The sequence below is a fragment of the Podarcis muralis genome, chromosome 2 (genome assembly GCF_964188315.1).
Source record: "Podarcis muralis chromosome 2, rPodMur119.hap1.1, whole genome shotgun sequence".
Taxonomy (NCBI): domain Eukaryota; kingdom Metazoa; phylum Chordata; class Lepidosauria; order Squamata; family Lacertidae; genus Podarcis; species Podarcis muralis.
Genome location: NC_135656.1, coordinates 44,767,316 through 44,792,173, shown reverse-complemented (window position 1 = coordinate 44,792,173; position 24,858 = coordinate 44,767,316). Strand labels below are relative to the sequence as shown.

General features: G+C 39.4%; 1 protein-coding gene across 6 annotated transcripts in view; it reads left to right on the top strand.

Moving 5' to 3' along the window:
• GABRB2 (gamma-aminobutyric acid type A receptor subunit beta2) overlaps positions 1-5,884 on the top strand; it is a 190,807-nt gene extending 184,923 nt beyond the window's left edge. For all 6 annotated transcript variants that reach the window (XM_077924418.1, XM_028717411.2, XM_028717407.2 and 3 more), the window contains one exon: positions 2,814-5,884. In XM_077924418.1, coding sequence (XP_077780544.1) covers positions 2,814-3,161 — 348 coding nt within the window. In that variant the 3' untranslated portion in view covers positions 3,162-5,884. The remainder of the gene's footprint in view (positions 1-2,813) is intronic.
• Positions 5,885-24,858: the final 18,974 nt, after the last annotated feature.

Sequence of the window (24,858 nt, the reverse complement as noted above, 5' to 3'; positions counted from 1 at the left end):
CTTTGGGTGTGTGACAAGTTATTCACATTGCAGCAACCGTTAATGGCATCTCCACAGCAGCCATAGAAGACTCCAAAGCTGGCCATTTGAGAATTTGATTTATATTTATTACCAGGCACTTTTTTTCTCAGTGTTTCATACCCTCAATATTCTGTAAAGTGACCTTATCAGAATACACCAACTCCTATTTTACATTCAAGCAAATTTATCTCTGGCCAAGTGCACAGTTCCATTTTATCTGAAGTGTGTAGAAGGCTGAAGACTGGCTTAACTTCTGAGGTCTGGACTCTGACTGGAAATGGAAAATGAAACTTTAAAATAGCTTTGCTACCCTGCTTGTGTGACTCACCCCATCCAACCAACCCACCACCCCCAGTATAGCTGTTCAGATTAACCAGTGCTCCTGTTCTTTAACCTTGGATGTAATTGAAAATGCCGTATTTGTTTTGCAGTTTTTGTGTCACAAGACTAACTTCCTTCGCTTTAAAATGATTTTTAAAGAACAACTTTATAAAGAATTTACTGTTTTCGAAACGGTGAATTCTTTAATAAAGCTTGATGCCACAAAATACATGTTGAAATATGCAATTATCCACTGTGGGGGGGGGGGGCGGAATATTCACCCCTGCCTGTTTACTCCTGTTTGGGATTGGCTGGCTGACTTCAAAATTCAATGACGGAGTAGTAGTAATTTCTTGTAAAATGAAATGGCTATGCTTATACATACATAAATGTTTGTTATGGGACTGCAGAAATAATGTGCTGTTTGTCTCGATGGGAAGTGGTAGAGAACCTACTCCAGGCATTCTGATCAGAATTAAGTTACTTTTGTTACAGGCTAGACCGTAAATGTCTTCCAGCTCAGACATAAACTTTGCAACAGGCATATTTTGTGACCGTGGAACAGATTTTCAATTGCAATATTCAGAAAGAAATTATATGGGGTTTCAAACAATACCCAACTCCACATGATTTTGATAGGAAAGCAAAATTGGATCACTTTGACTAAATTACACCTTGATCTGTTGAAACCTAAATGTTCATAAATTAAGAAGCGAAGTCCCACATGGGTTTAGCATCACAACTTCAAATTTAACGTACTCAGCTTACTTCAGAATCCTTGAATTAAAACAACTTTTCAATATGATATCATGATAAACATTTAATGAGTTAAATCAGTTAATAATAATAATAATAATAATAATAATAATAATAATATCCTCACTGGTAATCTATAAACCTTCTATAAATATGTAAAACTTTGGCTGCAGTGTTCAAACCACTCATTACACATGTGTACATCCATATTGCCCCTGTTGTCTGTAGTTGTTAGCAGACAAATGCAAATGTGTGAGCACGTTAGTCACCTGTAGTGTGCCTATCAGATCTGATAAGAAACAAAGTTTGAGAAACCCTTGCCTTAAATATTCTCCATGGGAAATTTTCATACATACTGTCAAACGAGAATTAAAATTCTCCAAGTCCTCTAGCAGTAAAAATTAACAGATGCAAGTGAGGAAGGACCTGTGAAATGGGGCAAGAATCCTGTAGACACACTTGAGTTCACAATCATGTAAGGAATTGCTAGAGTGAAAGAGTACAAAAACACTGTTTATTCTGAACTATTTATATATATATATGTTCATGTAATGAAAATGGAATCTGTCCACCATTGGAAGTCAGCCCAATAAAACACATCACTTTATCTATTCAGATCTCAAGAAAACTTGCAGGGATTATATATATATTTATATAAGATTTATGTTCTGCCCTATACCCGCAGGTTCAAAATACTTTCAAATGAAAATGTAAAGAATTTACTGAATTGCTATAAAATGTGTCAACATAATATTCAGCATCAATTTAAATTTAATTGTCTGATAAGAAAACTGGTTTATAACGGCTATTAAAATTAAGGATTGGTACTTATCTCCTGTCAAGCAAAGTGGCAACTTTTTTGAGGAAAAAATTGCAGGTGGTGAAAGATTTACCTCAGAGTAACAGAGAGCTCTGCCACTTTCCTTTTGTATAGTTAATGCCAGAAACAACATGGCATTATTATTTTTTATTACAGTATACTATATAATCTCACATTTTAAAAAGTTACTAATAATACTCCAAAACCAGTGTTGAGATTTAATGTGATTATACTCTGAAATGAATGCCTGGTTAGACTTGCCTCTGAAGTACAGCCTAATGCCATGGCCAGCCTTCTGTTCTGATGAGATGTTCCAAGATGAATTGAACACTGTTATCCTGGGCATTGCAACTTGAAAGAGGTCCTAGCGCAGGTGTAAAACAGCTCATCAGCTTTCTCTCTAAACACAGAATCTAATCTTTATATCAAAATATGCATTTTGAACTCTAGTGATATGAGAGTTCCAAAATTGTTCCAATGGATTTCACACTGCATCCAAACAGAAGGCCTGTGATGAAGTGCAGAAGTTATACCTGATGTATCTCATCTCTGCGTCATTCTTTTGAGCTCATTCTAATTGTAAATGCTGAGAAGTCTTGTCAGAACAGAACTTTTGGGCCAGCAAAGTGCAGCACTTCATGCAAACACATAGTGGCAGTGCCACCAGTTTCCGAGATATCTGCCAGACAAACATGTGGCTACTAACAGTGCCATACAATGTCTTTGCCTGTGCTTTCAAAATACAGGACCCACAAGAAAATGTATGTATGCCACTTTAAGTTGCATACTTCCGTAAGCCAACATTGAGTTGGACTTTTTGGGTCTTGCCTGCTTGATGATTGGCTGAGTCTGACGTTTCGTTACACACTCTAAGACAACCTCTTGTGTTTTCCAGATGGATCCACATGAAAACATTTTGTTGAGCACGCTTGAAATAAAAAATGAGATGGCTGCCTCTGAAGCTGTTATAGGCCTTGGGGACCCCAGAAGCACTATGCTGGCCTATGATACCTCAAGTATTCAGTACCGGAAGGCTGGCTTACCAAGACACAGCTTTGGCCGCAATGCGCTGGAACGGCACGTGGCACAAAAGAAAAGCCGGCTAAGGAGACGTGCTTCTCAGTTGAAAATTACCATCCCTGACTTGACTGATGTAAATGCCATAGATCGATGGTCACGCATATTCTTCCCTGTTGTTTTCTCCTTCTTCAATATTGTCTATTGGCTTTACTATGTGAACTAAAACAAAATAAAGCCACACAGCTATCAAGAACTGGATTTCTCTTCAAAATCGGTTGTACAGCCAAATGTGGGACTTAGGGAAAACAAAAAAAACCTATTCAGGACAAAAAGTTATTTTAAAACACCTTAGTTGCTGGCCCACTATAATCTGTTTTGTAATGTTTGGGTTTTCTTTGCAAAATTGTGAAATATTTAAGTTACAGTACAAATGTATACAACATGACCTTTAAATATATAATAGCATTTGATATTTGGAGGCAGAATTTGAAACTTCCTCATTCTGTTGTTTCCACCCTCCTTTTAGCACTCATAAGTTTAAGCACAGAAAGAGGAAGCAAGAAAATAGGTTTGAGTTCAAAGAGCAATGTATCTCATGCCTCTCTTCACATCTGGAACGTACACAACATTACCTGGATGGAGAGAAGTGTTTATAGTTGCAATCCAAACCATCTTCCTGCGTTACCTGTCAAATGCATTGACTTGAAATTAAGTAGTGCCTACCGTCATACCATGCGGATGAGTATCAGAGGTTTCCCAAACAGATGATGTTACTGATGTAGAGAAGGGAAGTTTTGGGTGAGTGAGGAGTTTGCATGAAACTTGAAAGCATTTCATTTGAAAGATAAATTGCAAAGAGTTAATGCAGCACAGTGGTTACCGTGCTGTGTGACAATGACCCTTAGAGTTGTTTGAGAGATTCCCAACTATGTGCTACAGTGTGCCACGAAGCATAATGTCTAGAAGCATTCTAAGTGTAAAGTGCCAAATGTAAGTGGGCCAGCAAGTGACTTCATGGGTGGCTTTCTCTCGGTGCTCAGTCCTTCCCTGTGGAAGAGAGAAAACAGTGGCAAATGTTTCCAAATGTAAGGGACAGGTAAAGACTATACAAATAATTGGTGTCAGTTTGCTTGTTAGTATAAACCTCTCTTACGGATTCTCAGTTACTCTTTTGATTTGTATCTCATTTCCACATCAAATAGATGGAATAGAATCATGTCGGCTGCTTAGACAATATATATTTTAAAAGACAGGCAGCTTATAAACTTATAAGAGTTGGGTTGTTTTCCTCACCCAGTTCCATTGCATTCAGTTTGAGAAGTGTTTCTTTTTAGACGCAATACTTAACTTAAGGGAGTACTGGGGGGGGGGGGGATATTTATTTAAAATAGCTGGATTCTCCAGCATCTTCTGGTGGAAGAGGCTGAATTATTTTTCTCAAAATCATGAACTATAGAAATGCCCCCGTTTTTCTTCAAGTAATTCATACTATTATATGGTCCCCGTTCCTGAAACAGTGGGACAAAATAAAGGCAAAAAGTTAAATCCACTAAGTATTGTTGAATCTTCCAGTCAGTTCTGCAGAGTTTATTTATTTATTGGTGTATCTTCTCCACCTGACTTTTTAGTAGCACTATGAGTGTTTGAGCATTTCCTCTGTAAAAAAATTTAAAATTGGGGTAACTGAGCACCCAGTGTTCATACATGATTGTTGAGAATTTTGAACATCATGATGTATTTGTAAAAAATACTGATCACGTGACTCATGTTTTTCCATGTGCATTAGGGCTGAGTACACTTCACAAGTCAGGGCATCATCTGCCTTTTGATGTCATCCACAACTGGACTAGTCATGTTTTAAAGAACCCTTGCTTAGGACATCTTTTGTGACAGCTGAGCTATGCTGTATTCATGGTTTATTCTGATTTTCATTTTCTTTGTACAAACACCCATTATTATTTTAAGAAATGAAGTTTAAGGAGTGTGAAAAATATTGGCCTTGTAATTAATGCACGGGATTTATAGGCCTTCAAAGAAAATACCTTTTTTTCTCACATTGGTTCCACAGGTCAGCTATAATAAAAACTACAAAATCAGCTCCTAGTACTGCACTTTAAGATATCTGGAAGTTTATAGTACAAGCCATAATATTATCTGACCTTGCCAATGAGAGGATGAAATTCTACCCACAGGGATGACAAAGCAAGTAAACAATCACCTCCATGAGGTCCTTTTTGTTATTAAGGAAAAGATGCTTCCAGGAATTGACAGACTACCCTGTTTCTGAGCTAATTAATTCTAAATACTGTGTACAGGTGTACAGACTAGATTGAGCTTTTAAAAAGTGGGGGACCATAATATCGTTGCATAAAGCAAACTTAAATACATGGTTACCTTTGAAATGAGCTAAAATATACTCTCTCACAGTTTTGTTTGGTCTATATTTCCACATAATAATCACTCCATCTTTTCAGGTTTCAGGATGCATACTAGCCAGCAATTAAGGTGTTTTCTCTTCATCTTTGTGAAATTTATGGCAAAATTACTATATAATACGGCACAGTTTTAACAATATCTTTGCAATCAATGCTCTGTAAATATGTTCTGTATATGACTGCTAGTAAGTCTAATATGCATTTTCCAAACTAAAAGAATCATGCAGCATATTTGTGTTTGCCTAAGGAATGTTATGTTTCTATATTATTGCAGTTTTAATGACTGGGAAGAAAGAACCAAGCAATGTCATTCTGAACATTTTCTGTTATCATCCCCAGGGGGAAACAAAAGTCTAGAATAATAGCACTGAAGGAAACATCTGAGAATTTTTATATTCTAATATGGGGGTGGGATGGGACTTAGAATCTGCCAGACACAAAAGCACAATGCATAGAGAACATGAGAGTAAGTGCATATATAGATAGATATACAGTATAGATATATCTGGGGGGAAAATCCCATTTAAGTTAAGGTAATATGTACATTAACAGTGCAACTGAAATAATGTTTTTTTTAAAAAAACAAAAACAAAAAGCAAACCTGAAACTGTGTTCCAATTTCATAGTTAGCAAAGTTAATGTAAGCAGACGAAACAAAACACTAAACATTATCCAAGCAAACAACGAATATATAGACATGTATGCCAATATGTGTATATATATTCCTCTGTGTGTGTGTGCGTGTAATATACGTGATATATGCACACAGACATCCTAATCCAGTGAGAGCGACCCACATGGAAATGGGTTTCTGCTTTATTGAGGTGCAGGAAGGTTGCCAAAAGGAATTTGGGGGGTGGGGAGGTGAAATTCCAAGATCTATCAAACTGTTTGTAACCCCAGCAGAGTTGTGGGATCGTGGTTTCTCCTTTTATATCACGTCTGCACAGTGAGAAGGAAACAGGAATGAGGAGTAAGCAAAAGGTCACGTGGACTCTGTCTTGATGCTCCTGCCCCCCACTTAAGGGATGATCTGTACTGAAGGGGGTGAGATGCTTATACTGCCAGTCAGTTATGGGAAAGGAGAAGAGGGCTCACAGAGTCAAAAGCAAGCACTGCCCGCTCTTGCCTTCCTGGTGAATGATCCGGGCTGAGACTAAGACGGTGCTGCTGAGCCCTTTCTTTTCTTTTCTTTTCTTTTCTTTTCTTTTCTTTCTTTCTTTCTTTCTTTCTTTCTTTCTTTCTTTCTTTCTTTTTTGGTATGCAGGCAGGCATCCTCCCTCCTGTAGCTCTTGTGGTTGTCTGGATTTGGGCTAGACTCTTACATAGGTGTTTTAAAGGAATAAGCTAATAACAGTTTTCTTTCTATATTCAAATGATATGTGAATATTTTTTTGAGAAAGCAAATTATTAATGTAATTAAAATCTTACTATACAGGGTAACTGGGCATTTCTATATCAGCAGATCAATGCATATAATTCTTACGAAGCATTTCACAGTTTGACATTATGATAGTACTGTACCTCCTAGCATCTCAAAGTAGACTAGCTCTCACATTGCTTGCCTGTTTCTTCTCTTTTTTTAAAATAAAAACATTGTCCACTAGTAACTTAAAAAAAAAAGTCCTAATACCTAGAAGGAGTGGAAAAAATACGAAATATTTATATGGAAAAAAGCGAAAAGGAAGGCCAGGGTACAATACTTTTAAAGTAGTGGTCATAACATTTTGCTATCTGTACATAGAACATACAAAGTGAGCAATCATAATTAAAACCGAACATGTGTAAATATTATCAGATTTCTTAACATTTTTAACTTCTAATTTGTACTTAATGTAAGGCAAAAAGCTGATTCTATTTATGGTTTAGGTTAGTGTCCTAAAATCATGTAAATATTTAAATAAGCTGTAAATGAGCAGTCAATAGAAACAGTAATTGTTCAGTGATTTTTTTAAAAAAACCAAGTACAATATTTGCAGTTCTCTAGCAGAATAATTTAAACACCCTTTTGCATAAGACTTGGATTCCAGAAAAGAATTTTAACACACAAATCTGTGGGAAGTGCAACTTTATAACAGTCAATGCACAGACCATTAGCTGGATCATTGACAATGCAGAGAGAAATCAAGCGACTGAGAGTTTTCAGTTAGCACCCCTTCCAGTGGCTCTGATGTACATGTGTGCATGCCCTATTTGCATTAGCATCTCGTAAATACCTGCACATATTGAATGATTGATATTTCAGCTTTCTCAACACTAAAGAGACTGGGCAGTAACTGCTGGCGCAGTGCTCCTTCTAAGATTGGAGATCCATAGCGGAATTTTGTAGACACGGCAACAGAAAGACGTGCTTTGATGTTCACTTGCACTAAAGCTATGATCTTGAGAGAATAGGGCTGGTGCAACTCCATTTTAATGGGCAGCTCTGAGTTAACCCTTGGGCTAATCAGCATGCTATAAAGTAGACCCCAGGCAACATGAGGTCATGTAGCTGAATGAGCATACCTATGGGTAGAGAGAGGAGACCTGACCTGTGTGTTATGATGGGCTCCTTTAAAAATTCTCTACCTTTTAGAACATAGTGGCTTTTTGCCATCATGACAGAGGAGCAAAGCTCATGTTTCCAGTTATGGGAGAATTAAAAGGCGAGCGGTCTGCACAATGGGCAGTGCAGATGGACAGTGCATGCTATACTATGTGGGCTTAGAACAGAAGAACTGTGCCTGTGTGATCGTCCTCTACCAATGAGTTTACCATGGGCCTGGTGCCTCCGTACCAAACACCAAAGCAAGGCCGTGCACATTTAGAGTTCCATGTGCATATCAGAACCCCACATGCTCTTTGCGTCATTCCCCTTGAGTATAAATGAAGGTCAGGCGTCTAGACATTGTTTCATGAAGGTAAATGTCTTCAGAAAGGCATATTTGTCAGTGTATAGTAGTCTCTTCCTTACCAACCTTGCCCTACTCCAGCCCCCCCATGCCAAAGAATCTTTACTTTAGAAATTTATTTAAAGGGAACACTATCAAGACACTGCTTAACACCAAAGGTAAAGTTTAACAAAATGCACTAGGAAACATTTGTCTGAATTTTTGAGGAATAAATGGAATGTTAATTAATCACTACCATATTTTAGCTTATACAGATAGCATCTCTATCCATTTTAATTAATTGATACATTGGAATTCATTATCTTTGCAGGTTATACACAAGACATACCTTATGTGTCAAATTATTTCTGTAAGTACTCTGATGATGAATTTGTTATTACTTTTATTTTGAAATGGTGGCAACCTTAGCTGCAGTTCAATATTAGTTGGAGAGTTAGTTTAAATTATTTTCTTAATGCTTCACACATCTCTAAAAGTTATCTAATTCAAGTTTATCAGCATTTTATATGTTTTCATTGTTAATGCCATTTATAGAAAATTTCACCCGAAAATATATTTAAGGTTCATTGTACAGTTTGAGTTAGTTAACACGGGCATTTAAAACATCCAAAAATTCTATCAAGTTGACTATGTTTTGAGTTTTCACATTTTAATTTGCATGGGTGTTTAAATGGTTCTGTTAGTACTGTCTTTGCACCGTTCTTCTCTCTCTCTCTCTCTCTTTTTTTACTTAGTACTATTTACTTCATAATGTAGTAATCATCAGCCTTACTAATGACCTTGTAGCCTTTCTAATATGCACATAATGCACATTTTCCAATGGCTAGAAAATGCAAAATACTAGTGGATATCATTGCATCAGATTTTCATGTTTTTCTCAAAAGGACTGCTAACCTCTGGGATCATGGAGGTAGTCAAATGATGATTGTAAATTGAGTAGCACATAAGAGATATTTTCTTGAATCTAAACTTACTACAGCCAGTTTCAGCATGTAAATATATAATAATGTTGGCTAGTGTGTAATTCTTAAACTAAAAAAAATATAAATAAAGAAAATGTAAAAGAATATTTGCTTTTATTATTGACTCATACCTTGCCTTTCAATATAAAATATTTCCGAGGTGCAGGTAGGTAGCTGTGTTGGTCTGACACGGTTGAAATAAATAAATAAAAATTAAAAAATTGTCCCAAAAATTAGAGACCAGGTTTGTTCTGGATATAAGCTTTCATTTACATGCACACTTCTTCAGATCAACTTTGTATCTGAAGAAGTGTGCATGCACACAAAAGCTTATACCCAGAACAAACTTAATTGGTCTCTAAGATGCTACTGGACAATTTCTTAATTTACTTCCATGATGGTTTACAATAAAAGTAATCTCCTCTGTGGTAGCAATATGACTATATGTAAAAGGCCAAATTACATATATTTCTCTTGCTGGATTTCCTCTATATACAACCTTGAGGATAGTCTTCAATTGGTGAATTTTTTACAGCTTAAATTGGGGCACAATTGAAGCTTGGATTTCATTATTTGATTCACTCTTAATCTGTCTCTCTCTTTCTCTGCCACTGACCTTATACTATTATCAGTGGGAACAAACCCATATTTTTTCCAAGCAAGTTCATTTCTCCATCTCAATGCAAAAAAGGGCCCATGAACAGTGAGAGAGAATTATGTCTGTGCAACAATTTGGAGCCAGTATCCCGGGTTTGCACCGTCCACACCAGTGCTTGGATGAGGATGGAGGTACATGCATTAGACTTCTGCAATAAAACCTTTCCAGAACACTGGTCAACTACCTACAGTTTTGCAAGGTGATCCAAGGGCTGCATTAATTTTCTTTTCTTTTTAAAAAATAGTTTCTAGCTGTTTGGCACAGTACCTTCCATGTTTGTTGAAAATACATCTCAAAATGCCCTGGAAGCAAAATTAAAGGATTAAAAAAATTAAAGGATGTGTTCCCAATAATTTTATTGGAATGTGAGCTAAATCTGTACCCAATGAACCCAATTTATCTCCCAACATTGTTGCCATTTACAGCCTGTTTGTTTTGCTGCATAGAATTCAGTGAGAGCCCCTGGACACTAAGACACCTTCTGATGCACAGCCCTGCTTTGGTTTTAGTTTTTCAGTGCCGCAAAGCTATGCCCACTATTGCACTCAGCAAGATTTACTTCTGAACAGAAATGTGTAGGATTGCACTGTTAGTGTAGAAGATGGGGAATCCTAGAGGTGGGTTTTTATATACACTTTTGTGTATAATGTTGACATAATGTCATCTATGCAAATATGAGAGCACTTACAATGAAAGAAGGCATTGCACAGAAGAGCTTACTGTCTCGACAAGCATGGGGAGTAGTCGAGAAATAGACAAGAGTCACAACGCCATGCAGAGAACCCAGCCTAAATCTTGCATCCCTGTGCATCACCCCAATATAGAAGGTTTTATGAAGGCAGAAGAAGTAGCTGGTTGATATTCATAGCTGGTTTTATTTCAGTGATATCCACGTGGATATTGTGAATGGGTTCATTTGCTGACTACTGCAACTCAACTGTGAAATGACTTAGCGGTAGACACACACACAAAAAGAGAAAAGGATAAGCACATTTAAAAGGTTAAATACCATATTAAATTATAGCCCATCATGCAATATCTGAGCAGGTTTTGACTTTCATGCTAACAAAGAAAAAGCGAGCATTAAATCTAGGAAGCAGGAGAAGAGAAACACAATGCAGAAAAAGCAGGGAGTTAACAAAATAAAACCATGAGTGGAAGGCAAATGGTCTTCCCAGGACTTCCTACAGTGCTATGTTTTCAGATTTCATGCTTCCACTTGTGTACATGATTAAATTTTCACTTTTCTATTATTTTATTTATTTATTGAATTTATATACCGCCCTACACCCACAGGTCTCAAGGTGGTTCACAGAATAAAATCAGAATATAAAACCACAAAATACATAACCAAAATAAAAACAACACATTTTAAAAGGGAATAGGATGTCTAGTGCGGCAAGTCCAGCACCAGGTATAAATTGCCTTGTCCTTTACAAGAAGCCACCTTTTGCAAATTGTACTGGTAATACAGGCTATGTGTTTAACCTTTGTTTTGCACCTTGCCTCCGTGTTGCAAATTTTTCCAAGCAGCTTCATCTAAATTCCAGCTTTCCTAAGGGAGCTGAAACCACACAACCTATGGCGTCCTCCATATTGTTACACGTTTGGCATCTACAAAAGTGCAGCAAACCTCACCATCTTTCTTTAACTTCATTCACTGCTAAACAAAGCAGCCATCTTAACTAATGCCAATCCAGCGTAGGAGAGCTGTGACAACATTCCAATGGATGGGTGGGGATCTTGCGCTTTTAACAACTGACATAACCATCTGGTGGGCTGTAAACTCAGCCACCATCACATTCTGTAATTAAGCCAGCATCCTGCTGAATTGCAAACAAGAGATCATGAGATAAAGAGCTTCTACTTGACTCTGAAGCAATTCTGAATGGGAAGCGCTGAAGAAACGCAGTTTCAGTCAAAGAGGAAAATTGTGGAGTTTTAAATAGCATAGAAACCAACCTGAACCTTGCCTATGAGAAAGAAAATTCAGCAGTGAGCTTGCACATGAAAATTCATGTTAAGATCTGCTTTGGAACAGGATTGCTGTATTTTTTCCAGATTTTTGGTTAGTTAATATTGATTTGGGTTTATTATTATTATTATTATTATTATTATTATTATTATTATTATTGCATTTATATCCCACCTCTCCTCCAAAAAACTCAAGATGATATTGATGGTTCTCGCTCTCACTTTATCATCACCACAGGGTTGTGTGGGAGGCTAGGCTAAGAGAGAGAAGGGAACTGGCCCAAGACCACACAGTGAGCTCCATGCCTGAGTAGGGATTTGAACCCTAGTCTCCCAGGTCCTAGTCCTACACCTAAATCAGTACACCACACTGGCACATTCACCACATTGCCCTTTTGGTATCAAATGGGGTCTGAAGGGGAATGAGGAAAGAATATGAAAAGGAGCACACACTTAAAAGCAGAAGCTGCAAAATAGCTGTGGTATGGTTGTGTCAAAACATGTGTTTGTGTATTTAAAGGTAAAGGTAAAGGGACCCCTGACCATTAGGTCCTGTCGTGGCCGACTCTGGGGTTGCGGCGCTCATCTCGCTCTATAGGCTAAGGGAGCCAGCATACAGCTTCTGGGTCATGTGGCCAGCATGACTAAGCCACTTCTGGAGAACCAGAGCAGCACACGGAAACGCCATTTACCTTCCTGCCGGAGCGGTACCTATTTATCTACTTGCACTTTGACGTGATTTCGAACTGCTAGGTTGGCAGGAGCAGGGACTGAGCAACGGGAGCTCACCCCGTCGTGGGGATTCGAACCACCAACCTTCTGATCGGCAAGTCCTAGGCTCTGTGGTTTAACCCACAGCGCCACATCAGCACTAACCAGGTTTGTGTATTTAGTCACCGGCTAATGACTTACAGTTGAGGTAAGCACTCTGAATTTAGTTATCAAATCAGATCTCTCCAAGTGCAATTCCTAGAGCGCTCATCAGACCGGAACTAAATGCTAGGTGAGACAGGCAGCCGCCAGCATACAGATCCACACCATATATTAAAAGCGCATCTAATGCACACTAAAAGCATGTGACTTCACCACATGAATCCTGGGAACTATGCTCAGAATCAGGAGTAACAGCTTGGCCCCATGACTTGGGTGCCTGGGGCAATGGGTACCCATGCAGCGTGCATGGCCCTGGCACCAAAATTTGTGGGTGCCTGGCCTCTTCATGGGGAATTTTGTGAGTGCTCCAGGGCCCCAAGGAGTTGGCACCTATGCTAGCAATTGGGATGAGGTGGGAGATACAGTTCCCAGGATTCTCTGGGGGGAAGCCATGTGCTTTAAATGTATGGCATGAATTTGACAGCAGCAACCCCAAATCAACTCCTCCTCCCCTCTGCAATAACTAGTAAAAAATATATGTGGGACAGCCCCTCTCCCCAAGTAGCAACCAAGGAAGTCAAGCAGGGTGGCAAAGCATACAGTATGGTGAGGTATTGTTAGCAGGGAAGAGAGAAGGCAGGAATGTGACTGAGGCTCCTGTTTTCAGAGGCAGCGACACATCTCTTGTGAAAGTTTGTTCCTAACTGCGCACAAATCCCTGATTTTCCAGTGGAAATACATATCTGTGAAGCTCCTGAAAGAGAACTTAATATTCATTATCCTTCCAGAAAAAGATGCTTGAATCCCTTGCCTTCGCAAGCTTTCTTTTGTTTTATTTTTTAACATGTGGCTAAGGAGAGAGTGCTCAGTCATGCATTTGAAAAACAAGCAGGAAAACTACTTGCATCTATCCAATTTCAGATTCAGTTAACATTTCCCCAGTATTAATCTAGGTGCAACATCAACCAACATGTCTTTTATAATTGACAACAGTTCCTTTTCTAACTACTACAATTTACGATACCTGGCTCAAATTTCATAGTACCTCAATGGACCTGCTCTGAACTTGAGATAACAGAAAAAGGCTGCTGGCACACGCCTAATGCCAAAGAAAGCTGCTAAATTTATATGCAGTAAAAATCTACGTTGCATTGTAGAGTGACCCAGTTTAACTCTGATGCGTACATGGCCCTTAAAAAAGTTTCCCCTTTTCTTCCAGCTCCCTTTTATTCTACCACTTTAAGCAGAGGATAGAAAATCTATTCTTTTTATTGCTTGGTGCCTTGTGAGGTTGTCAGTGTTTTATAAGAACTGGACATACTTTCAGCTTGTTTCCTCTGCCAACAGTGAATGCAAAGGGCAATTTTCTCTGTCAGACCATGTAAAGTTTTCAGGAATATACAGACAGACAACAGCAGATTGGCTCCTACAGCTTATAAAACTATTGCTTTTTAACAGTGGCACAACGGATGATAAAAGCAGACAGGAAAACGAAGATTCCTTGCTTCTATAATGCTGAGCAATATGATATTATTTCAAAGTAATGGATTTGTTTGTTTGTTTAGCAACTCAGAAAAAAGCATTCTGATTCCTCTCAAGGGCCATTGCAGCTCTCCACAGTCATGTCACCAAATTGATTATTATCACTACCAAAGTCCCCTCCCCCTGCGCCGCAATCGCCTATTCCACTGTCACTGTCGATTTGCCTGAGCAGAAGAAAAAAGTCCATGTGTTTTTAGATTCCTACTTAGAAGATCCATTTATCTGAACTTTAGAAGCTTTAAAGTAGCTCCAAGTGTTGAGGTGCTCAAAACCAGCTGCACAGGAAGCTGTTGAATATTGTTTTTAGAAGACAGGATGAAATTCCATGTTAAATTATAGTGTTATTGGGGGGGAAATACCAATTGGCTGACCCTTAACTTGCCCCTGAATGATTCCTCAATGGATGTTTCAGTACTGGATTTCTTCTCTCAGAGATAGATGATAGAGATAGATAGATAGATGATAGATAGATAGATAGATAGATAGATAGATAGATAGATGATAGATAGATAGATAGATAGATAGATAGATAGATAGATAGATAGATAGATGATAGATAGATAGATAGATAGATAGATAGATAGATGATAAAGATGATAGATAGATAGATAGATAGATAGATAGATAGATGATAGATAGATAGATAGATGATAGATAGATAGATGATAGATGATAGATAGATAGATAGATGATAGATAGATGATAGATAGAGCTAGATAGATGATAGATAGATAGATAGATGATAGATAGATAGATAGATATAGATAGATGATGATGATAGATAGATGATAGATAGATAGATAGATAGATAGATAGATAGATAGATAGATATAGATAGATAGATGATAGATGATAGATAGATGATAGATAGATAGATAGATAGATAGATGATAGATAGATGATAGATGATAGATAGATAGATGATAGATAGATGGATGATAGATAGATAGATGATAGATAGATAGATAGATAGATAGATAGATGATAGATAGATGATAGATAGATAGATAGATATAGATAGATGATGATGATAGATAGATGATAGATAGATAGATAGATAGATAGATAGATAGATAGATAGATAGATAGATATAGATAGATAGATGATAGATGATAGATAGATGATAGATAGATAGATAGATAGATAGATGATAGATAGATAGATGATAGATGATAGATAGATAGATGATAGATAGATGGATGATAGATAGATAGATGATAGATAGATAGATAGATAGATAGATGATAGATAGATGATAGATAGATGATAGATAGAGATAGATAGATAGATAGATAGATGATAGATAGATAGATAGATAGATAGATGATAGATAGATAGATAGATATAGATAGATGATGATGATAGATAGATGATAGATAGATAGATAGATAGATAGATAGATAGATAGATAGATAGATATAGATAGATAGATAGATAGATAGATAGATAGATAGATAGATGATAGATGATAGATAGATAGATGATAGATAGATGGATGATAGATAGATAGATAGATAGATAGATGATAGATAGATAGATAGATAGATAGATAGATAGATGATAGATAGATAGATGATAGATAGAGATAGATAGATAGATAGATAGATGATAGATAGATAGATAGATAGATAGATAGATGATAGATAGATGATAGATAGATAGATAGATAGATAGATAGATAGATAGAGATAGATGATGATGATAGATAGATGATAGATGATAGATAGATAGATAGATAGATAGATGATAGATAGATAGATAGATAGATAGATAGATAGATAGATAGATATAGATAGATAGATGATAGATGATAGATAGATAGATAGATAGATAGATAGATAGATAGATAGATAGATGATAGATAGATAGATGATAGATAGATGGATGATAGATAGATAGATGATAGATAGATAGATAGATAGATAGATAGATAGATAGATAGATGATAGATAGATAGATAGATAGATGATAGATAGATGATAGATATTTACAAGTTCATTCACAGAAATAATATTCTTGCAAATATTTGAATTTTATACAAGATTCTTTCGAATCCTAAGACTTCCCTCCTCCCCTCCATGGGTTCTTTAAGTAACTTTTCAAACTGCATATTATTAGTACACCTAGTTAACAGTCCTCCATTATCAGTGTTGTCTTTAGCATATGTGCCGCCGGGGTGCAAGGATCCTCCCAGCACCCCCAAATTTCGTTTAGCCTTGTGAATGACAAGCACCGCCACTGGCACGGCACATCTGTGGTAAATGAGCACACAAAGTCAAAAGTCTTTTAGTGAAACAGTAGGTATACATTTCGGTAATACCTAGGTATATATGTATTTTGTTTTTCTACCTTGATCAAAATTATTATTTCATAACAGGTAGATAGTTAAGAGCTTAAACAGCGGGTGCCTGGCGCCCCCCAGAATTCAGCACCCAGGTGCCCCGCACCCCTGGGTAAAGGCGGCCCTGTCCATTATATCCAAAGTCGATGTATCATTGTAAGAGTTATTTAAAACCTGCCAAAGAGTTCAAATGTTTACAGTGGTCTTTCAAATACAATCTATATTTGTCCCATTCTCTGTTGAAGTTTTGATCCTTCTGATTTCTGATTTTCCTGGTTAATCTTGCCATCTCTGCATAGTCCAATAATTTCATCTGGCAGTCTGCCCTCGTAGGTATCTTATCATCTTTCAGCTCTGGGCAAGCAGCATCCTTGCAGCTGTTGTCGAGTACATAAACAGACTTTTCAGTTCCTTCAGTATCTCTGCACCTACAATTCATAACAAAAAAGGTTTCTGGTTTTTTAACAAAGATTATTAAATATTTTCTTCAACTCATTGTATATCATTTCGTAGAATTCCTTGATCACTTTACAATTCCACTACTTATGGTAAAAGGTGCCCTCCTTCTCCTTACATTTCCAACAAACATTGTAGCTTGTCCTGTACATTTTGGCTAATTTATTGGGGGTTACATACCAGCGGTACATCATTTTCATATAATTTTATTTCAATGTATGCCACGCTGTAAATTTCAGATCCTCTCTCCATAGTTTTTCCCATGCTGCAAACTGTATATTATACCCCAAATCTTCTCTCAGTTTTCTTGTACAGTCACCCAGGCCTGAATGTTCTATTTGTGATGCTCTGCATTTGGTTACAGAATGCATTTAGTATAGTTTCTAACCTCAAAACATGGGCTGAGAAGGAATAACCAAATGCATCCCTAAGACATACAATGTAAATATCACCATTGTGAATGACATTAGGGAAAATGTCAAGTGTCTGCTGGAAGAGGAGGCGACAGACTTTTAAAGAAGATTTTCCTAATTATGTCTGAATCTGCACTCTCCCTCACACGCTAAGAAAAACCAAATAAATTTTAATATGACAACAACCAAGAAATCTCCAAAAAGATCCATTGGACATCAAGAAAGTTCATGCATGACCTGAAGGTTCATAAATAATAAACGGTTTCCTTAAGCTGACTTTTGTGAAGATCTGGAGTGTTTGCATGTTAAGCTTGGAATCTGAAAAGGTTAGAGGAGTTTTCAAGCACCATTGAATCTGGTGAGGTGGTGGGGAAATGGTTATACAATTTGGTAATCCTCTCCCTGAGACTAATTTGTTAGGACAATTTGTGTCTTCTAGCATGGAAAATATTTATGCTCAGAAAGTTGAATACTCCAGAACACATAGCAAGAAGAGCTATAAACTCAGTGGCAGAGCACACACTTTATAAATGGTGCTTTGATTCTAATGTCAGAAGCATTATGCATGCCTCTGAATACCAGCTGCAGAGAATCACAGGTGGGGAGAGTTCCACTCAGGTCCTGCAATGAAATTGCAATGAAATGAAGACAATGAAATACTGGTATGATGTGCTCAAATCACCCAGTCCCCTTTAGCAATCTTGCACTCATATTCTGAATTATTTCAAAGGCAGGCCCATATAATCACCCAAATGTATGGATAACTGAGTCAAGGCTGCACTTGGCATACCAGTCTAAGTTGCTGAACCTCCAGCAATAAAAATGGATCAGATGGTTACCCTGATCCTTTAGGGTGAGTGCAACCCCTCTGGAACAAGCTGAATGCCACTTACCTGGTTAGATGAACCCTTCAAAAGTATCTCCAGCTTGGCATCCAGGCACTGACTGAGCATTCCCGCCACCTCTCCCAAAAGATGTCATGTTCAAGGGTATCAGGATTCAGGAGTCATTGAGAGATCTAGGAGAAGCAACAGGGTTTGCCCCTTTCCTTTTTTAAAAAAATAAATAAATCATTTTATTGGTTTTTTTTTTCTTTTCTTTAACAATATCTGTAATCATTTCATTACATTCAAATTTCAATTTCCCCCTTCCCCACTGACTTCCCTCAACTTCCATCCCTGGTTTATTACATCTCATATTACATTCTGCTGTTTATATATACTTCTATATTGTCCCACTATTAGGTTTCCTATTTTTTTATAAATAAAATTGCAAATGTTTATTTAAATCCTGCCAATGAATCTATTTTTGTTCTTGTTGTTTCTGCAAATATGATGTAAAAGGTTCCCATTCTTTTTCAAAACCACTATTGTCTTTTTCATGCAGTTTATCTGTTAACTTTGCCAACTCTGCATAGTTCATCAACTTCTCTTGCCATTGTTCCTTTGATGGTATTTCTCCTGGGTTTGCCCCTTTCCTGGCAAAAATTATCCCCCAGGAGACCAAGGCAGTTTCCGTGCCAAAACCAGAACTGAATCCTTGATAGAAAAGGATTCATAATAAAAATAAAAATTCTACTCATACTGTGGAATAGTTGCCTCTTGAAGAGTTAGTGATCAATCTCTTTATCTAGGACAATAGACTCTATTGTCTCATAGTAAAGGTAAAGGTAAAGGGACCCCTGACCATTAAGTCCAGTCGTGACCGACTCTGGGGTTGCGGCGCTCATCTCCCTTTATTGGCCAAGGGAGCTGGCATACAGCTTCCGAGACATGTGGCCAGCATGAATAAGCCGCTTCTGGTGAACCAGAGCAGCGCACGGAAATGCCGTTTACTTTCCTGCCGGAGCAGTACCTATTTATCTACTTGCACTTTGACGTGCTTTTGAACTGCTAGGTTGGCAGGAGCTGGGACCGAGCAACGGGAGCTCACCCTGTCACGGGGATTCGAACCGCCGACCTTCTGATCGGCAAGTCCTAGGCTCTGTGGTTTAACCCACAGTGCCACCCGTGTCTCATACTAGTTCCCAAAACTCACTGGCATCTAATAGCCTTGTAACCTTCTAAGTTGAGTTTTCCATTTCCTTCATTTGAAACTTTCTACAAATGAAGCTGCAATATCTCCTGCGAGGGAATTACTTTACACTATTTTCTCTTTAAATTATTGGCAAATGTGTTTCCATTTTGACCTCAATGCTTTCTGGGCTGGCAAGAAGAAATATATCCTGAGGCAAGGATGAAAATCAATTTCCAGTTTTTGCCTGGGTGGAACCAATAGGTGCATTTCACTGCCATAATATTATTTTGTTATATTAATTCACTGATCTGCTCCCCATGAAATTTTGGGTTTTTTCTTGTTGTTCTTGTTCTTGAAATGTCTTCATAGCATTATCTGCTGTGGGCAATGAGTCCTGCTCTCTTAATTGTGAGTTCATCACAAATTCAGAATGGGAAAATTTGTTGCAGCTTTTTCTGCAGAGTCAGATTGGTAGGTGACTGCTTGAGTAATTTCTCTTCAGGTGTTCCATTCATTTAGTCTACACCCAGGAAGGGAACAGCCAAGAGACCATCACCACACCCTGCTCAAGGTGAGGTAATTCTGATGTTGCTTTAGCAACAGTGAGCTTTGGACTGAGCCTTCCATAGCAGCAGTAGTTCTATCTCAATTGTTAAGTTCTGCCCTTACTGAAAAGTGCCTCCAGTTAAAACGGCCCAGCACACACCAGCAATCTCACTCTGATAAAGTGGGGGAGACTCTGAATATCTTGGGTCTTCTGTCCTCTGAGACAGAGGACTGCAATGTAACATCCTTGGACTAAACCAGCGGTTCTCAACCTATGGGTCCCCAGATGTTGTTCGACTACAACTGCCATCATCCCTGAGCTCTGGCCTTGCTAGCTAGGGGTGATAGAAGTTGTAGTTCAACAACATCTGGGGACCCACAGGTTGAGAAAGGCTGGACTAGAGGGACACTGGTACCACAGGTTCATCTCATACAACCTGCTTTCTGGGACTGAGCCTTTATGTAATTCACCCTTTTAGAGCTCTGAATTTCATACCCTGAAGAAAATGGCAGGGTCCAGTCCCAGGGCGATGACACCACTGTCCATGCCCCTGACAACCGCACATTCAGTGGGCCAACTGAAAAGGAGCACCAACACCACTGGGAGCATAGACATCCGGTTGAACACCTACATGCATACAGCTGTGCACATGGAAGGTGCCCTTTTCCAGGCATCCCACTAATTATAGGGATGTAGATGGAGTCATGGCCAGTGGGTCCGGGTTCCCTACAAAGAGCATAAAAGCATGGAGAGAAGGACAAAAAGGTGTTATCAGAAAAATAACATATTTTTTTCTTTAAGAACACTCAATTTTTCCAAAGGATTACCACTGAAGTCAACCGCACTCAAATACATCTCACTTCCCCTGGATTTCGATAATCCTGTTAAGAAATTTAAAATTATGCTGTTTTAAAATTAATCTACCAACAGATGAGCCCCAGCAACCAACCACTCTAAACCAGTTAATATGTATCACCTCAACATCCTAATGCAGTGATTCCCAGTTAGCTAATTACTGCGGACCCCTTGTTTTTGAAAAGCCAAGCCATTGAATTTTGAACTTTTTGATACCTCTGTGATAGTTTTTGCATTTTGAATGGTCCCACGGACCCCCTGGGTGGGTTATGCAGACCTCCTGAGTCCACGGACCACCAGTTGGGAACTACTGTCCCAATGCAGTAGTTGGGAATGACTGACCTCCCAACAGGTGAGTCACTGCCACACTGAAGCATCAGTGAGGCTGGCGTGGTACAAACGCACCAGTAGAACCAACCTGGTGCTTCTACCAGTGCGTTTGCACCGCACCACTAGCAACAGCCCACCTGCTGGGAGGTCACTTAAGCATCTCTGCCCCACCACACCATCCACTGCTGCCTGGAGCTGAAAGTTTCTGACCCGACATCAGATGGTGAAGATACCTAAACCGGACATCAGGTGCCAAGTGTATGTAAAACAGTGTAACTCTGGGCCAGATTTCAGCTGCAGGTGATAAACATGCCACTTCTTCCTCTCCTTTGCTCATTGTTATGACTCATCGTGTTTGCATGTTTGTTCCTGCTAAACCACAGGTTTTTCTCTTTCAGAACATGAGATGAATTGATATACAGGCATGCTGAGAATACCGTGTAGTTTCCAAGGAGGTGGTTGCCTAAGCAACAGATACTGCATAGCATTCGACCAAATGTCTTTCCCTCTTCTTACTATTTGAAAATTGGAACATGTCGCATGGTTTTTATGGAAGGGAGAATGCTGGTGGCATTGCCTTACCGATGCAAAGGTTAAGCCTAAGTGATTCTGTCTTCCCCTCTCCTCATCCAAATGCCCAACTTTAAATAAAACAACAACAACTGGGGGTGAGGAAACAGCCCATCGACATGCAGGTCACTGCCGTAACAGTTTTTAAGTGCTGCAGAACAGGGCTCGTGCTGCAGGCGACATTCTCAATGTTATGCATATAGTGATGATATTGAAAGGTCAGGAAAAGGAGCTGCCAGTGTAATGTGGCTTTTTCTGGTTAATTGCATCAGACACTTGCCTGCCTGCTTACTGGAAAAGGTGCAGCGCAGCCTTTGCCAAACTGGTGCCCTCCAGATGTTTCCGACTACAACTCCCACCAGCCAAAGCCAACAAGGCTGCCATAGTCCAAGCCATCTGGAGGGCATCAGGCTGGCAAAGGTTGACATGGCCAATAAGGAACGGATGTTCTGGTGGGCTAAAAGGAAGAACGAGTCTTCATGTGGAACTGCCCTTGCAGATACCCTAGGGCAGCTCTCCAGGTGTGATTGGATTTCAACTCCAATCAGCTCCAGCCAGCATGGTCAATGGACAGTTTTACTGTCAAAATCCTGATCAGGACCCACAGCCTTTGCTTTTGTGGCCCTTCACAGTGTTTCCCAAACTTGGCCTTCCAGCTGTTTTGGGACTACAATTCCCATCATCCCTGACCACTGGTCCTGCTAGCTAGGGATGGTGGGAGTTGTAGTCCAACAACAACCGAAGACCCAAGTTTGGGAAACAGTGACCTAAGAAGAGACAAACTCACTGATGGCATGAAAATGGAGTGAGATACCAGCATCGCTTATGCTTCAATGTAATAAGACTCATTGGGTACCTCTAAAGGAAGACATCTTAATTTGATCTCTTGCCTTGGTGTCAAAATAAATCTTCACACACTGAAAGCATGTATCTGGGGTTTTAGGGATCTTCTCATGCACCCCACCAGTTGCATGTGAAGCAGCCCTCGACTCATGCCAATGCATGTGTGAACAGCTCCTCTGGATCAATCAGAATTCCCTCTTGCATGAATGAGCCCTACACACACAAAACTGAGACAGGGAGCGTCACTTCACACACCTGCCAGATGCACAGGCAACACACACAGTGACAGTGGGAAGTGTAGCTAATTGTCACAAACCTGAAATCCCCTCACTCCTGCTTTCAATGTATGAAGGTTTTCATGGGAGCTCTTAATACAATACAGTGGTACCTCGGGTTAAGAACTTAATCCGTTCCGGAGGTCTGTTCTTAACCTGAAACTGTTCTTAACCTGAAGCACCACTTTAGCTAATGGGGCCTCCCACTGCCACCGCGCCACAGGAGCACGATTTCTCTTCTCATCCTGAAGCAAAGTTCTTAACCCGAGGTACTATTTCTGGGTTAGCGGAGTCTGTAACCTGAAACGTCTGTAACCCGAGGTACCACTGTATAACATAACACTGACTAAGCCTTACAGCAGGGCCTCTAGATGTTGTTGAACTATAACTTCCATCAGACCCAGCAAGCATAGCCAGGGGTGGCTGGGAATTGTAGTCCAAAGCTTCCCCACAGCTGCCCAACAGCATCGATTCCTGCTCTTGCAGCTGGTAGAAATGATGCCTGCCCAATGTCAAGATTCGCTATGATTCTGCGCCTCTGGGAAATTGTGAACAAAGTTCTTGAGAGAAGGTCCTATTACAGGTCAAGGAGCATGTGGAACAACATGGGCAAATCTGAATCTTCTTCCGAAAGAAGAGGTGGTATTTTATATAACATCCTGAACATGGAAAGAGAAAATGTTTCTTCTAAAGAAAGGCTTATTCGTTTAACCTAAAGAGGGCAAATGAACATTAACCTGTGTTGTGCTCCACCCCTCTTTGACAGGCATTTCAGAAAATCTGCCTCCTAGCAAATCTATTTACCGTGAACATAGCTCCAGCTTCAAATATGTCACCCTGGGGTGAAGTGATATGAAGCTGAACACGCCACAGTGCTCCAAGAGTGACGGGCTTTTTGAAAATATTGTTTATCTTGGATTTCATTTTGCTTTGTTTTCCAAGGTTCTCATCAAACAGGTCAGGGTCTTTTGCTTCCCACCTTTCAGATGTGACCCTCAATGGGAATGTTTTTGCTGTATCATTTGATTGTTTTCAGAGCAGCGCTTTGTTTATTTGCTTTCCTCGCCGTTGTGGACCAACTACAAGGCCATGAAGTGGCCTTCATACCTGAAGTGTTGATGGAGAGTTTTCAAAAGGACATAGCAATAGATGGTTAGTACAAGAATCAACGCGATTGTCAGGGGCTGGGCAGAGGAGAAATGGTGGAGACTGCCTCCCCAATCCTGATCCTTCTAAAAGGAAGGATCCTTCCAAAAAGGAAGACAGTACAGATTTACAACATGGGTTTGAGGGAGGTTACAGCTCAGAGGCAGATGGAGGGGAGCTGGGAAATCTTGGGGGAGCCAGAGCATTAGAAAGCATTCCAGACCCACTATCTCCCAGAACCCTGTGAGCCTTAAAAGTAGGAGAGCAAAGAGTTCAAAGACAGAGGAGGTGATGAGGAAGTGGGAGAGATGGGTGGAGATTCACTCAGGACAATGCCATTATCCAAGAGGCTGGGTTCTATAGCCTCTCTCTGTAAAGTTTGAAATAAAAAAGGACTTGTCTTTATCCTTCCTGGGCAACCAGCCGAGAGCTGCTGACAGCATCCTGACAGCTAACGAAAGGATAATGGAACTAACATTCACTGCTCTTTTTGCCCAGAGAGGTTCAAATTAACACCACCTGATCCTTGGTCTGCATAATGTATCAAATACTGAAGAAGCACAAGCATGCATTTGCAACTGTGTGCAGATTCACATGCCTAGGATTGGTTGAGAAGGGGGTCAGGAAGTGTAATCTCCAAGAGCAGCTGGCATGTTATGGCAATGCAGCACTCCTGCTGGCAGACTTAGGCATCATTGGAGTGAGTGGGGCACCCTTCCCAGCAACACAAGAGCAACAGGTGGCCATGGGGATTGGCTAGTGAGGTCCCCTGGTGACAAAAAGGCATGGGAA